This window comes from Kalmanozyma brasiliensis, assembly GCF_000497045.1.
Source record: "Kalmanozyma brasiliensis GHG001 unplaced genomic scaffold PSEUBRA_SCAF1, whole genome shotgun sequence".
NCBI lineage: Eukaryota > Fungi > Basidiomycota > Ustilaginomycetes > Ustilaginales > Kalmanozyma > Kalmanozyma brasiliensis.
This window is the reverse complement of record NW_015961948.1, coordinates 161,995-177,789: the sequence shown is the minus strand read 5'-3', so window position 1 is coordinate 177,789 and position 15,795 is coordinate 161,995. Positions and strand designations below refer to the sequence as shown.

At 58.6% G+C, this 15,795-nt stretch overlaps 4 protein-coding genes across 4 annotated transcripts; 3 read left to right on the top strand and 1 right to left on the bottom strand.

Moving 5' to 3' along the window:
- Positions 1-877: 877 nt before the first annotated feature.
- PSEUBRA_000076 (Amino acid/polyamine transporter I) lies at positions 878-3,460 on the top strand (the record flags this gene model as incomplete). The annotated part of the gene is made up of 1 exon (XM_016435708.2): positions 878-3,460. The coding sequence occupies one exon, from the start codon at positions 878-880 to the stop codon at positions 3,458-3,460; it is 2,583 nt and encodes an 860-aa protein (XP_016294690.2).
- A 789-nt stretch (positions 3,461-4,249) lies between these two features.
- On the top strand, positions 4,250-10,840 carry PSEUBRA_000075 (Adaptor protein ClpS, core; the record flags this gene model as incomplete). Its single annotated transcript, XM_016435704.2, has 1 exon — positions 4,250-10,840. One exon carries the CDS (start codon positions 4,250-4,252, stop codon positions 10,838-10,840), a length of 6,591 nt encoding a protein of 2,196 aa, XP_016294689.2.
- Positions 10,841-10,967: 127 nt separating this feature from the next.
- PSEUBRA_000074 (uncharacterized protein) lies at positions 10,968-12,923 on the bottom strand (the record flags this gene model as incomplete). Its single annotated transcript, XM_016435680.1, has 1 exon — positions 10,968-12,923. One exon carries the CDS (start codon positions 12,921-12,923, stop codon positions 10,968-10,970), a length of 1,956 nt encoding a protein of 651 aa, XP_016294688.1.
- Positions 12,924-14,207: 1,284 nt separating this feature from the next.
- On the top strand, positions 14,208-14,732 carry PSEUBRA_000073 (YjgF/Yer057p/UK114 family; the record flags this gene model as incomplete). The annotated part of the gene is made up of 1 exon (XM_016435707.2): positions 14,208-14,732. One exon carries the CDS (start codon positions 14,208-14,210, stop codon positions 14,730-14,732), a length of 525 nt encoding a protein of 174 aa, XP_016294687.2.
- Between the last annotated feature and the right edge of the window lie 1,063 nt (positions 14,733-15,795).

The window sequence follows — 15,795 nt, the reverse complement described above, 5'->3', positions numbered from 1 at the left end:
GAGCGGCAGCTGGTCCAGCGGAAGAGTGATCGGCAAGTGTGATCAAGAAGGCAAGCCCAAGTGAAGTGGACGAACCCACGCCAATGGTGGGTTCACGAAAGGTCGGTGTGAGCGAGGTGCGGGGTTAAGAAAAGGCCGCAGTGAAAGGGAATGGTGGCTTCAAGGCGGTCCACTTGCGTGATGATGTGGTGATGTTGGAGGTGATCGAGGATATTTCCAGTGGCTGAGATGTGCAAGCGTAGTCCGCGGCCAGAGGGCGAGCAGGGGCGAGGATGTGGACGACTGACTTTGGCTGAAGGGAGTTGGCCCATGGACGGGGAGTGATGAGATGGAGGCAAGAAGCGCACAAGGGCTCAGCTGGCCGAGATTCGAGAAATTCCCCACACACCCACACGCTCACACGCACCTCGAGCGAGCAAAGCCGAAAGCTCAGTTTGAGCCTTCATTTTCGGCAAGTGGGACTACAACCAGGAAGCGTCACTCAATCAGTACGCATCGCGCCGCCTTCATCCTTGATACCTACCGATCAGGCACGTGAGAGCAAACAGCAAGCACCGCTCTACCTCAGAACAAGCCAAGCCTACGTCGTTGGTTGCTTCGACAGTCGAACCGAGTATTCGGTTTCGCTCTCTCTTTCTCCAGGATCACACCGGCGCGGTCTGCGTCGGAGCTGCGCTTTTACGTCAAAAATGCATGGGAAAATGAGTTTCATTTCACTCTAACACCTCTAATTTCAGAAAAAGCTCCACTTGGACCCTTCTTGTCATTGCGGCAATTTGGCTTGAACGACCTTTCCTTCTCCTTCACACACTCTCTCTAAGTTATCTCCATCACCCCAGTCATCGTCGACAGTGGCTCAGAGGCAACGGCCAACAGGATGACAGCTCCGGGATGCAACGAGTCCGCCGCATCTTCGTCGTCTTCGTCGCGCGTTCGGCAGCTCGACGACCCTCTCTCCGCTGACAGCGCGTACCAGCATAGGGCCCCGGATGATCAGCGTCCGACGGTCGACGCACAATACCCTTTCGCCGGCACTAGTCCTCCGCGAAGGTCGCTCCAACATGATGCAGGGAGTAACAGCTTCGTTTCCAATACCTTGCCCCGCAAGCGCACGTCAGCCGCGCCCACTCCCACCAACTCTTCGCCCATCCGTCAACGTAATGGTAAGGGCAAGGCAGCATTCACCGGCGGCTCAAAGGCAGATGACGAAGCTGCTATAGTGCCAAGTGTCGACAGTGCAGCTCATCTTCGGCCTCCATCCTTCGCCGAGTCTCAATTCGCCACCATCATTCGTCGACAGAGGAAACGACGCGTTGTCTCGCCGACCACCAATCTGCAGCCAGCCGGGATCAAGTCGGTCTTGGATCTCGAAGCGTCGACGCCGTTAGACCTGATGCCGTCCCATCTGTATCAGGACGACAACGCTCCCAACGCCGATGACCCTTCCTCAACCGATTCGGGATGGAAAAATGCACTTCGTCGCGGTGAGCTCAAGGCTACCCTCAATCATGATGCGGATGTTCCCATCACCACGTTGCCCTCAGAGCGCCAGGATCCGCTCATGGCGATTCATCGAGCCTGGGAGTTCGCCGGCTGGGGATCCATTTCGCTTCTCGAGCTTCCTCCGTCAGCATTTCGATCCGATACGATGGCCTCGGGTGCGCCACAGCGTCTCCAGCTCGGTCAGTGGAAAGCGTCTGCCATCGCGGGTAACGCCGTCACCGGTTCCGTCTTCTACGCTCTTCCGGCGGTCGTGGCAGTCTCGTCGGTGCTATCGCCCATCTCCATTCTCATTGCCTGTCTGTTGCTCTATCCTTTCCGCCCCGTCATCTGCGAGCTGGCCTCTGCTCTTTCGGCGAGCAATGCTGGGAACTACTCGTACCTCGCCAACATCTCGACCAAGCTGATAGCGGTGCTAGCCGCAGCCATCACACTTCTCGATGCAATTGCCACGGGTGCTGTCAGCGCTGGCACAGCGAGTGCCTACATCGCAGGAGAGACATTGACCAGTCACACCCACATCGACGGACGACTCATCTCGGTCCTGCTCCTGGTCGGCTTGGCAGCTCTGTGCTTGCTCGGTCTTCGCGATTCGAGCAGCGTCGCCCTCGGCATGTTTGTGCTCCACGTGGTCACCATGATCATGCTCATCGTCGCCGGGATTGTCGCATGGGTCCGGTCGGGCAATTCAGTCTTGCACAACAATTGGGCTGTGGGCATGGCCACCATTCGTTCGCCGGCGACAGGTAGAGGTATCGCGCGAGCCCTCTTTGACGGTGTCTGCGTCGCGTTTGTCGGCTTGACGGGCTTCGAATGCAGCCCCTCGTACATCAATCAGGTCAAGCCAGGCGAGTTCCCCAAGGCACTTCGAAATCTGCACATCATCGTGTTGCTCACCGAAGCGCCGCTGATGTTGCTTGTTCTTGCGCTCATCCCCATGGAGGGCATCCTCAGTGGCGCCAATGTGCTCGCTTTGCTTGGTCAAGTGGCCGGGAGAGGCGCTTGGCTCAAGTTCTTTGTCGTGGTGGACGCCTGCTTGGTGCTCTGCGGTGGCATCATCACGGGCATTGTTGCCTTTTGCGGCCTCGTCGACTCTCTCTGTGACGATAGGGTGGTGCCGCGCGTCCTCCAACGCAGGCTGCCCAGGACGGGGGCCACGTACCCTTCCATCGCCCTCTTCCTTGCGCTGACTCTGGTCATGAGTGCGACGTGCGGCTTCAACTTGACCACGCTCTCCTCCGTGTTCAGCGTCTCTTTCTTGTGCGTCATGACGCTCTTTGGCATCTCGCTCGTCCTGCTCAAGTACGCGAGGCCATCGCTGCCTCGGAACCCCATCGCCAACCTCACGACAGTGTTGCTCGGCATTGGCATCGGCATCACGGCCATGGCTGGCAACTTTGCGCTTTCGCCCGTCATTATCGTGCAGACGCTCGTTTACTTTGTCGCGTTGGCAGCGGTGCTCATTGCCCTTGCTCGACGAGTCGATCTGGCCCGCATCCTGGTTTGGCTCGTTGAACAGCAGCGCTCGTCTGTCTTCGGTCGACTCCCGCTGAAGCTCGAGAAGCAGCTCATCGGGTGGATACGAAGGGAGCGCAATCATCCCGTCATCTACTTTGCCAAGTCGGATGACATTGCCGTGCTCGCCAACGCGCTCTACTACATTCAGCAGAACGAGCCTACTTCGAAGTGCAAGTTGGTACACTGCTACAAGTCGATCGACGAGATCCCAGAACAGCTCGACGAGACCTTTCAGCTGGTCGACGAGATCTTCCCCACCGTCACTGTCGACCTTGTCTTTGTCGAAGCGCCTTTCACGCCCACGGTGGTCCAAGCCATCACGGAGCGTCTTGGCATTCCGCTCTCTCGCTCCTTCATCTCGTGCCCGAGCGGACGTGGCGCGCTAATTGGATCGGAGCATCCCCTTTGCGACTACGGCGGGCTTCGCATCATTCTGCCTTAGATTTCCACAGCATACACTAGATACCGCGCTCTATCCTCATTGCATTCTATACCCGGCCTCAAATCATCGTCGCCATTTCACTTCAATACAGCATTCCTGTCTCCTTTCTCCTGCCTTGCCTGTCGCAGGCTGGATTTCGAAAGATAGAGAAAGTGAGCGATCGGTAAAGTGGCTGCTGATGATGACGCTTCTCGAGAATGACGCATGGTGATGCTTCGAGCGGAATGCTTTCTGCCTGTCTCTGTGTTGAATGGCTCGGCCTTGACCGCCTGGTGCCGAGAGTCGGGTGCTGCAGACAGCATGCAGGCTGCTTCCGTGATTTTCGGTCAAAAAAGGGTTTGCGAGCCACCGACTTTGGAGGAGGCTCGAGCGGCAATCAAAATTGAAAGCGCCAGAGAGCGGCACTCTCTTTTGGCTCAGCTTCTTTCCTCTTCTCCACCTTTCATTCCATCTTCACCCCATCATTACCTTCCGACCTGCTGCTGTAACACCGTCTCTCTTCGGACAAGATAGGATCGCAGTCGAGGGCAAGGAATTCGTCCAAGCTCAGGCCCAGCTCAGCCACGCCTGCTCAGTCCTTTCGAAGAACGAAACGCTCCCGACCTCTACATCTGCACAGTTGCCTCCCTTCAACAAGCCTACGACTGGACCCATCTTGGCAGCTTCAGTGACCACGTCTGGGCTCATATCGACGCCAGCTCCGACAAGCCGACCTCCAGCGTGAAGCTCACCAACCTATACAACCAAGGATCTTCACTTAGCAGCTAGTGACGGCGAAAGAGCGACACGATGAGGCGAGATCCTAACTCGCGAAGTGTCAGGTCGGCCAAGATCGGCGTCTGCGATCTTCTGTCACGTCTAGTTCCGCTGCCAGATCAGTCAGCACCATCCTCATATCTCGTCACACCAGAGATCAGATCCACCCTGCACAAGAACCTCTTCCGTCATCTCCTCGAGAGCGTACCAACTCCAGCCGTTCTTGTTCCCTGCGATCCTGGCACCAGCGTCTCAGAAGCCCTTGCCCTCCTCTCAACGTACGGCTGGAACCTGTCCCGTGCTCAGATCGAAGAGACGCGCGAGATCGCTCTGGCTCGCAAGAAGGGCAAGCAAGCACAGCGAGCACAATCGCCATGGTCCAGCTCGAGCGCCTATGACGATGCCGAGGATCCCGATCTTCTAGGTCCAGAGTACTCTGAAGCTCGTCGAGGCATGCCATGCGGCCATCTGTTTCAGAAAGGTGAGGCCATCTACCGCTGTAGAGACTGCGGGCTGGACGATACATGTGTCCAATGTGCTCCCTGCTTCCAAGCGTCGATTCACGCCACGGAAGGGCACGATGTCGTCTTTAGCGTTTCGTCTTCCAGCGGAGGATGCTGCGACTGCGGTGATCCGGAAGCGTGGAAGCAGGACGTCTGTTGTCGATATCACTCGGAATCGTCTGCGGCAGCCACCAACGCGATGGACCTCGAAGGCGAGTCGCAAGGGCGATCGCAGGCCGTATCCTCCGCAGATCAGCACGACCGACCTCCAGGCGGCTCAGAAGACATCGATGGCCTGCAAGAGATCGACCAGGAATTGGCGGCGCTACCCGGTCAGCTGCGTGATCCGCTGCTCGACATGGTCGCAGAGCTGGTCACGCTCATCGTCACCGTCTTCGATCATGCCCCCGATTCCGAAGTGGTCTCGTCCTTGCATACCCCAGACATCATATCGCTTCTGCCCAGTCTCGAGGACGGGCTCGTATCGCATAACAGCCGTACCCCGTCCAAGCGCAAAAGCAGCACTTCAGGTCCGCGCGACAGCGACAGTGACGAGGAGATGAGCGCCGTCGAAGTCGAGAACCTGGTCGGAGACAGCATCGACGAGGAGGGAGGCGACGATGACTTTGACGCAGACCGCACCGCCTGGGGCTCGCGTGCCCGCACCGGCAGTCGCTCGAGCTCAGAGAGCAAATACCTTGATGCCGAACAAACCCGTGGCTGGCTCCACAGGACCTTGGAGCGACGACCCAGCAATGCTTCGCTTTATGCATCTATTTCACCCGCAAAGTCCAGCTTAGACGGAGGCAAGGCAGGAGCCAACCTCGACGCTGCCGACGCCAAGCGACAATTTGCTGTCCTGTTGTGGAACGACGAGAAGCACAGCTTCAGCCAGGTCATCGACATTGTCACTGACGCCACGGGAAGCTCCGAGCACGATGCAAAGGGAGTAGCGGAGCGTGTCGACAAGCACGGCAGAGACATCATCGAGGTGGGATCCGATCTGCGTCGCCTCTACCAGATTGCGCGCGTCCTGCATTCCATCGACCTCGCCGTGACGATCCGCCCCGCGTTTGACGTCTTTGCAGAGGAGGTCAGCCAGGTTGTCCTCGACTTCCTTATGGATCTGTCCAACTGCAACCTCTATCTGCCCTCGTCGTCCTCCTCGCAGGACACCGCATCCACGCTGTCGTCTATACCGCTGAGTTCGTGGCTCGGACAGCCTCTCAAGCCGGACGCCGCCGCTTTCAAGCACATTGTGGCGCGCAGCCTGTTTGCTCCGTATCAGCCCCTCAAGCCCATCGAGACAGGCTCGATGAGCCCCGACTTTTTCGATCCTCGTCACCTCACCAACTACGAGGGTTTGCTTCTGATGGACTGCAAGCTGTGGAAGTCAGCAAGGATCGACATTAAGGCACTCCTCATGTCGCTCATCGCACGCAGAGAGATCAAGAAGGAGATCTCGCTGCGCTTTGCCAGGATCTATCCCAAGCTCGTCGAGACGTTCATGCTCAGGGACCGCGAGCAGGAGTATTCCATCTGCTTCTTGACCGTCCAGCTCTTCAGCGTGCCCTCGATTGCGACGATGCTTGTCGAGAAGGTCAATTTCTTGTCCAAGCTGCTGTTGCTGCTCCAGTCTATCTTCGCAGGCTCGCTTGTCAACGAGAAGATCGATCTCGTTCTGCCACCTCCGACGCCCCCGCAGAGTCAGGCCAACGTTCATCTCATGTTCCTCCGCCAATCTCGCAGCTACCACATCTTCTACGACATTCGCTACCTTCTGGCGTCCGAGGGCGTGCAGAAGCTCATCGCAAAGGGAGGACACGGTCACACGGACTATTTCCTCAAGTGCCTTTCCCTCTTCCAGGCGATTCATCCGTCCAAGCGTGCTGTCTCGGCGCACGTCGAGTTCGAGAGCGAGATGTGGATCCCCGTCTTCCATATCAGCTCGCACCTCGGCAAGGCGGCCAAGATGTTCGGAGAGGCGTTCGCTCATGCTGCGCCAGCACAGCTCGTCGAGGCCATCGTCGGCACGGTTCAAGCCATCAACTGGAGCAGCGAGAAGCTGTCGAGCGTGGATCCGGACTCGTTCCCGGTCACCACCTTCCACGACGCTCGCTATATCGTGGGAACCGAGGTAGGCACCAGGTCGCTGCCGGTGATTTCCTTTGCGGTCGACTCGCAGCCCGTCAGCTTTCACCATCCCATGCATTGGCTTCTAGCTGAGCTGATCCGGCAGATTCCCGTCGTCGGACACGAGGCCTTGCAACGATGGTCCGGCGGCCGCGAGCGTCTCGACGAGCTGCTGCAGTCCAGTATCGACGAAAAGAGCCTGCTCGTTGCCCTCGACTATCCACTGCGCGTCTGCGTCAAGCTCGCGCAGATTCGCTGCAACATGTGGGTGCGCAACGGCTTTGTGATCCGATCTCAAGCGCATCACTACCGCGATAATTCGATGCGTGGCATCATGTACGACCAAGACCTGCTGCTCCTCCAGGCCGGCTTCACTCTGCTCGACACGGATCGCTTCCTGCTCACCCTGCTGGATCGCTTCCGCCTTCTGCCGTGGTTCAACCAGACGGACTCAACGGACGACAAGCCCTACGATGCCGTGCAAGGGGTGTTCCTTGCAGAGGAGTTCCTCTTCCTCATCACGACGTGCCTTTCGGAGCTGTCATCGATGTGTGCTTGGCCGATCGAGGCGCAGATCCGACGCGAGATCATCCACTTCCTCGCGCTGGGTCAAGGTACCTTTACCGACGTGACCAAGAACATCCCCGAAAAGTTCACCGATCACGCCGCCTTTGAGCGCATCCTGTCGCAGGTGTCCACCTTCCGGGCCCCGGATGGCACGCACGACTTTGGCATCTTTGAGCTCAAGGACGAATGCTATACTGAGATTCAGCCCTTCTTCTTCCACTACACGCGCAATCAGCGCGAGAAAGCGGAAGAGGTGGTTCGTCTCCGTCAGAAGAAAGCTCTGGCTGCAAGCAGCGGGCGTGCTGTCACGGCGATCAAGGACGAGGACTTGCCACCCTTGGTCCCGACTTCGTCCTTGCACCAGCTGCGTGGCACGCTCTTTGGTCGCTTGCTCGACGTGCTCTCCAACGACGTGCTCGTGTCGCTTCTTTTCAAGGCTTTGGACAACACGCGAGTCCTCTTCGCGTACGCACCCGACATGCTCGTGGACGCCGCTTTGCAGATCATCATGATTGGCTTGGTCGACGCCGCGGATGTCTTTGCTTTCAAAGCAGCTACCCTCCAAGTAACCAAACTCGAGAGCCCCGACGAGGAAGTTGAAGCGACGCCAAGCAATCCATCTTCCGCGGCAACGCTAGTCGAGACGTTGTGCATGGTCGAGCTCATGGACAAGTTCAAGCCGTTCAAGAGCAAGATCACGTGGTGTCTGGAGAAGCTCGCCTCGCACTCTGAAGAGGCACGCCGCCTCGTCCAGGCGCATTTCGCGGCTACAGGTCGTGGAGCCGTCCCTGCAGATGGGACATCAGCAAGCGGCGCTTCCAAGCACAAGAGCGCCGAAGAAGCTCGACGCGCCGCGGCCAAAGCACGTCAGGCCGCCATCATGCAAAAATTCTCCGCGCAGCAAAAGAGCCTGTTGGATCAGCTCGGTGCGGACGACGATGAGGACGAGGACGACGACGAGGGCGAAGTCGATGCTGCCATTTCGGCCGTCGGTGCCGAAGCCAAAGCGCCCAAGAAGAGCTGGGGTAGCTGCATCCTGTGTCAGGAGAATCTGGGCGCCGACAAGGCATTCGGCAGCCTGGCTCACATCCAGCCCAGCAGGATGATGCGCATGACGCCAAAGCAGGATGCGCCCAGCTTGCAACAGGCTCTGGAGGCGCCGCTTACGATGGACCGCAGCAGCAGCGAGGGCAAGCGCATTCAGGGCATAGCTCCGATGGGCCGAGCGGGTCTGCCTCAGAGCTCGAAAGCAAGGCCGGGTCCCGCCTACGGCAGCTTCCCGCAAGAAGACCACCGCTTCGGCTTCTATGCCTCGACGTGCGGTCACCACATGCATCTGCACTGCTTTGAGACGTACTGCCGAAGCGTCGAGCAGCGTCACACGCAACAGATCGCTCGCAACCATCCCGAAGACTTGCATCGCTCCGAGTTTATCTGCCCTCTCTGCAAGAGTCTCGGCAATGTGATTTTGCCCGTGGCGGATGTTGCCGCCGACTTGGCAGGTGGTGCCTTTGCGCCCTTCGACTCGGTGGCGTCGGACGAGACGCCGCTGCAAGATTGGATCCGCAAGATCAACATCGATATCCTCAAGCATTCGTCCAAGACCAACGTTGCCGATTACCAGGAGACCGACCACGGCAGCGGCGCTTTCATGCCCTTCTTTGTCGACTACCTGCAGAGCTCGCTCCTAGCGCGTCTTGAGACGGCCAACATTGATGTGTCGACAGCGCAGATGATCGACCGATTCATGAATGTGCTCAAGCCCATGTCGCACGCCGCCAAACCGGCCAGGGAGAAGCTTCAGCAGCACACCATCCTGGCGCCGCAGGGGCGCAAGATGTACATTCCAGAAGAGCTGGTCGCGTACACGATTGCGATGATCGAAGCCGCTCAACGCGGAATGACGCCATCTCCCTCCACCGACTGCAATGTTCCGGTGGAGCAGAGATCCGTCGCGGACGCGCTCAACGAGTCGACGATCAACCTGTTGCGGTCGTTGATCCACTGCCTTCGACTGTCGACTTTGACCTTCCACGAGGGATCCAGAGGTCCCGACATCATCCGTCGCGGATTGCTGAAGCGGCTGCTGCCTCACTGGGGCGGCGACGATGCTGTTCGCTCTCCGCTGCTGCTCCGCGATCCCATGACCATCCTGATCGAAGCTGCCATCGTTGCGCCTGATGCTCTGACGCAGTGCACGGCCCTCATGTACTACATCTGCCTCGTGCAGACGGTCTTTGGTCTGGCGCAGCCCTCGATCTGGCCGCAGGTGTATGGGCACATGGGCAACCACTTTGGATCCTCGTCGACGCCTCGACCGGGTGCTGGTCTGAAGGCAGGCCAAGTCAGCAAGGAGGACATCGAAGAAGCACGTCTGATCTTCCCTGACGTGCGATGGACCGTTGCCAACATCATTGGCTTTGTCGGCTACGCCCGAGGCAACATCACGCTCGGCTTTGACAATTTGGACGATGACACGCTTGCCAAGATGATCTGCAGCTACACGCTGCCCTTCCTGCGTCGTGCTGCGATCCTGCGCCGAGTGCTGGGTCTATCGACGGCTGCGGGGTCGGATGCGATGGAGATGGGAGACGGATCGCCCGGCGAGTACCGCCGCCTTCTCGCGCAACTGAAGATCCCGCTGCCGTCGGTTGCGCTGCCTATCCGCGCAGAGAAGCAGACACCCATGGCGAGCTTGGTAGAAGGCTGGATCAAGCATGCCTATGCGCCGCTAGCCTCCTTGTTCCGTCCCTTGCCCATCCAGCCGACCCCGCTCGGCAACTCGGTCATCAGCTCGACTCTGCACGATCGACCTTCGTCGGCAGCTGCTGGCAGTGCGTCCTCGAGCGCGGCCCTGGCTAGTGGTACGCTTGGTCGAGGCCAGCACTCGCTCACCTCGTCGTACCTGCAGGCGGCCGAATCGCACCCGACTCTGCTGCTGGAGCACCCGCACATCTACGAACTCGCCAAGCTCCCCGCGGACCTGGCGACGCTGCTTCAAGACACGCGCCGTCGGCCGTGCAAGAAGTGCGGCAACGTGCCGCCCGAACCGGCGCTCTGCCTGCTCTGCGGCGACGTCGTGTGCCTGCAATCCTTCTGCTGCCAGAGCGAGGATGACGGCGAGCGCGGTGAGTGCAACCAGCACATGGACGCGTGCGGCGGTGCCATCGGCGCCTACTTTAAGATCAAATCCAACCTCGTCCTCCTGCTGTATCAGGGCAACGGCACGTTCCATTTCCTCTCGCCGTACCTCGACAGTCACGGTGAGATCGATGTGGGCCTGAGGAAGGGTCGACCGCAGAAGCTGCATCAGCAGCGGTACGACGAGTTGAGGAAGCAGATCTGGACGCACGGCGTCGCAAGTCTGGTCGCTAGGAAGACCGAGAGTAGCATGGATCAGGGCGGGTGGCAGACGTTCTAGGCTCGATACCTGGGCTCACAGAGGGGCTTGATGTCCTGCACATCTCAGCAATCAATTGCCGTTCTCAGACGAGACGACATGACGCGTATGGTCGAGTGTGTGCAATTGCATTTGCGACTGAGCCACGTCATGAGATGAGATCTTCCAGAAGGGCGACTGCCCCCTTGACAGCGACGTGCTCCTGATAGGCATGCTGGATGCACGCCTTTTCGATGTACTCCACCGCCGGTTCGCTCAATCGCTGCAGGGCATCCTCCACCCTCTGCGTAATGTCAAGTCGGGCCAGACGAGCGGTCCAAAACGCATGCAGCGTTTGGAGCGCCTGCTGCATCAGCTTCGATCGCAGCTTCCAGTCCGTCGGTTTCGGGGACACCTTCCCCTCCGCGGACGCATGAGCGCTGTGGATGAGAAGAGTGAGCAGCAAGAGCGGGCGACTGATTTGACCGGTGGACGAGGCGAACAGCGGATGGACGTGGTCCCGGTCCACCAGGTCTTCGTCCAGCTCCTCGTTGAGCGCTGGATTGTGGCGAAAGAGCGGGCAGAAGGCGGTTGCGAGCCAGTCGGGGGGTGGGGAGGGTATCAGCTCGTCCAGGCGATACAGTGCGTCGATTGCCACGCTCTCTTGTCGAGCTTCGGGATCGATATCCTCCTGGTTCTCCTCTTCCTCCTCTTCCGCCTCGTCCTCTTTCGGATATTTCGCGGCGACGAAAGCAAGGACCCTCTTCAGTGCTGCTGACACCGCACCGACTTTCTTGAATGCAGACGGAGAATTGATGAACGCTTCCAAGAAAGCCTTCCGCTCATCAGCGAAGCTGAGATCGAGCGTGAATCGCTCTACATCCGTCTCGGTGTCCAGACAAAAGCCGTAGCGTGTCAGCATGAGGGCGTTGGTGAGCGCACCGTAGGTGTTGTACATCTCGTCGCCTGGAGCGTGAGACGTTAATGTGCGCATGTCGAGCGTGTCGTTGTGTTCGATGTCGTCGCCGTCGACCCCTTCGGCGGGATCCGTTGATGGCTCGACGTCCGAGTCTTTGCGAGAACTTGTTTCCTCGAGTTCATCTCCAGCAAGCTCCGCCTCGTTTCCATCCGTCTCGTCACCTTCTTCCTCGCGCTCTTCCGTCTCGTCGGCGTCAGCGGGCATGCCAAGCCGACATGCCTCTTCATCATGCCCCGTCAGCAGCGCCACGCCGCACACCTCGCACACGTCCTGATCCGACTCAAACTGCACCGTATGCACTTCGGCATGATTCCACAGATCCGCCACGGGCACCAGCCCAACCCCGTGATAGGTATCCACGATGAAGTCTCTCGAGCTGACGTGCGTGTATGCTGTCAAGAACGCGCCCTCCAGGCCGTCAAGGTGCTGCTTTTGGGTGCGGTCGAAGAGCTTGCTCCGTGCGAGCACTGGGATGCCGACATTGTGGAAGTAGTCGAGCGTTTTCTGCTTACACATGCCGTAGTCGTGATCGTACGGCCAATGGGAGGAGAATGAGCGGTGGTAGGAGAGAGCAGCTCGGCGATCGATACGGTCTGCCTCGGTGCCGGCTAGCCACCTCCAAGGTGAGTCCGGTGACTCGTCACGCAGAAAAGGCAGAGGCACCGACAGCCGCGGAAGGATCCCGATGAACGGCTCGAATTGCGACTTGGTGCCAAGACACCGCTCGTACAGCAGACAGAGCGCCAGCTCCAACCCTACCGTCTCGTGCGACTCGCTCAGCCATTTGCCTTTGAGCACCGACGAAAGGGCCGAGGTCTTGCGGGAGAGAACGGCGGTCTTGGGAATTGTTGCTACCACGGTATCGTTGTCGATGGCGGTCCGCGCGTGAACGGCGATGCTCCAGCTCAGCGCATCGCCGGTGAAGCGAAGATCCAGGCAGGGCTCGATGTGGATATCCTGCGATTCACACCATGTGAGGAAGCGATCCAGACGCGAGGGGGTGGTGGGGGTGGGCGAGCGCGAGGTTGCCGGCGTGTCTCTGCTGCCCGATGTGGATGTGGAGGCGCGGCTGTCGAGACGGCTACTGGACCGACGTTGACGCTTGACCGGGCGAGGCACCTCGACGGCGATGTTCGACAGTGACATAGTGCGAACAGCGCCGAGAGGATGATGTGAGGTGGGACCAAGGCACAGGAGGTGGGGACGGTGGTGCAGGAACGCGTCCCGTTCAAGGGTCCAGACAAACACCAACACGCGAGCTTGTTCCTGTGGACCCTGGCTACTATTTCTTCGCTCTTGCACGCCGGAGCAAGGCTGGGAGATCGACGCCTTCGACGCCCGATCGATTCGTACTGCGACGCCGACGGCGGCCTAGACCTTTGTACGATATCCCTTGGACAGCAATGATTCCATGACGTACTCAGCAAAGCTGCGGCTCTGGGGTTTGCAGCGTCTTTGCGAGCGTTGTACAGTAATAGCGGCGGCTGATAACGAGCTTCCGACTTCCGACGTTTTCGTCCTCTCGATATCAAGTAGAAGTCTCCTTCGCTTAGAATAACGACGCTTCCATCAGCTTGATAAGACAGCAACGGAGTCGAGCGTCCAAACCGGAACGTCGGCAAAGCCAAAGCAGAGATGACGTGAGGCATGCACCCCAGCTTTAGTGCGCATCTGGAGGCGAAGATACAGTTGCGGAACACCAGCTTCCGCGCGTCGTCAAGCGATAAGCACGCCACAGCTAGATACGCATTCCGAACCAGCTAGCGTTGATCAACATGGAGACGGATTGATACTCCGCTCCATTAGCTCCCTTCCACATCCCGCGGTACCGCCGGTTGTGTCGATCCGTATTGCATTCGTTGTATTGCCAGCCTCGTTCTTCTGTAGCGCCTTCAAACCCGACTCAGCCGTCAACGCCTAATGGTTCGTTGCGTTGCTCGGCTATTGCCATGCTGTCCGCTTGACCAGCTTCCGAAACATGGCTTCAGGGTTGGTCATGAACGCAGATATCGTCACGAGACCTGATTCGCTGCTCAGCGCCGTATGCCCCGCGTTCTTATCGAGGATCGTTCGTTCAAGCGGCGGGATATCCGTTAGTGACACTCGTCTCATCTCGGTGCGGCCTGGCATCGACCCAGAATGTCCGCTTGTTGCATGTCGAGCTAGCGGAAGAATGCATGGCGGAGTTGGAAGGGCTGCGGATGAAGGAATATCATTTGCGGAGAGCGGAGTGCTCAAGAAGAAATGTGAGCTCTAAATTCAGCGCTTGATCCGTGCGCCGGTTCTTCCTGGTCAAAGCTGCGATTTGTTTTTTGCTTCATCGCTATTGTCCATACTATCACGTCACTTGATCTCCTTCATCGCTCATCTGTGAGTCCTAGCCAACCGGCAGCATTTTTCCTGCCAGGGGTACTCAGCATCAGCTCGGCCATGTCCTGTGCACCCGTTGCTCTCCTACGACGCGGCATCTCAGTAGCACGAGCGCCATACGCTGCGCAGACACTGACCTCGAGGTTCGCCACGACCGCCCGTCCCCTCTCGACCTCCGCAGTACACGCCATGTCGACTCCCTACAAGGTCATTCACACCACCGAGGCGCCCGGCGCCGTGGCACCTTACTCGCAGGCGGTGGTGCACAACGGCGTCGCCTATGTCTCAGGTTGCATCCCCTTCACCCCCGAGATGAAGCTCGTCGAGGGCGGCATTGAGGAGCAGACCGAGCAGGCGATGAACAACCTCTTCGCCGTGGTCAAGGCGGCCGGCTCGGAGCCATCGCACATCCTCAAGTGCACCATCTTCATGAAGGACATGAACAACTTTGAAAAGATCAACGCCATCTACGAGAAGCGCTTCGCTCCGTACAAGCCGGCTCGCTCGGCCGTCGAGGTGGCCCGCCTGCCCAAGGACGTCGGCGTCGAGATCGAGTGCATCGCCGCGGTCAAGTCCAACCTCTAATGTGCTGTTCTCCACTGCATGCTCGTATCCTCGAATGGCAAGCGTCCGGCAATGCAACCTGTTGATTGCTGAACGTGGCAGATAGCGTGCATGACGGACTACATCTGAGACACAGCGATCAATGCGAATGCCAAAGAGTCAGCAGCATCCGCGGAATTCGGTCATTGAGATGCAATGAAGATCTTCTAGTGCGTCGCTTGGGATGACGACTAGCGAGACGGAAGGGTGCACGCCGATACTTGGGTGCTCGCTCGCTTCTGGCTCAAAGCCATGTTGCATCTCGAGAGATCTCGGTGCAGCCGCGGTGACAGTGAAGAGGTGGCAGCGAGGCCCGTCGGAAGCATGCGGGTGACAAGCGAAGGCTTCTCATCGGCAGAGAGGCAGAAGCTGTTGACCGCCGGTGAAGCGGACCGCGGGCTGCCCACGGTCCAGCTCGCCTATCTGAGAGGTTTCCAACTCGGTTCTAAGCGATGGACAACGTCGGAACACGGCTTCGAACCATCTTCAAATTCGCTATCGCTGGCCTCTGTGGGCCAACGATCGGTCTACTGCAAGCGATGCGTGCTTTACTGAGTACGCTTGTCTGATCCAGCATCGTTCTCGCACTGCTAGGCATATGCGTCTCCTGACTGGCAGCGCCAAAAAAAGCGTCAGCCGTGGCAGAATCGTCGAAGGAGTACTGAGAGACACGCAAGATGGTGATTGTGAGCAGTGAGATCCAGCGTGGGCAACCGATCTGCGCTCCAATCGAGCTACTGCAAGCGTTTGGCGAATCGTTGCTGTCCTTCGGGTTGTCCGGTGCGCGCTGGTGAGAACAACCTCGCTTGCGTTGCCACTCTGCATGCTTTAGCGCGCTTTTTGTGGCTCGCTCTCGAGGCTCGGCAGAACCACACCAGCAGGTCAGCAGGGGCGGTGGCGATATTCGTTTTAGCTCTTGCACATGACCAAGCTTATCATAGTGTCGGCCCCTGATTGGGTCATGCTTGCGTGGCACCGTCGAGCCAGATTACAAGCTCACAGTGGCACGCTTGTGCTTATTTCGACAAGATTAGCACCAAGGCTG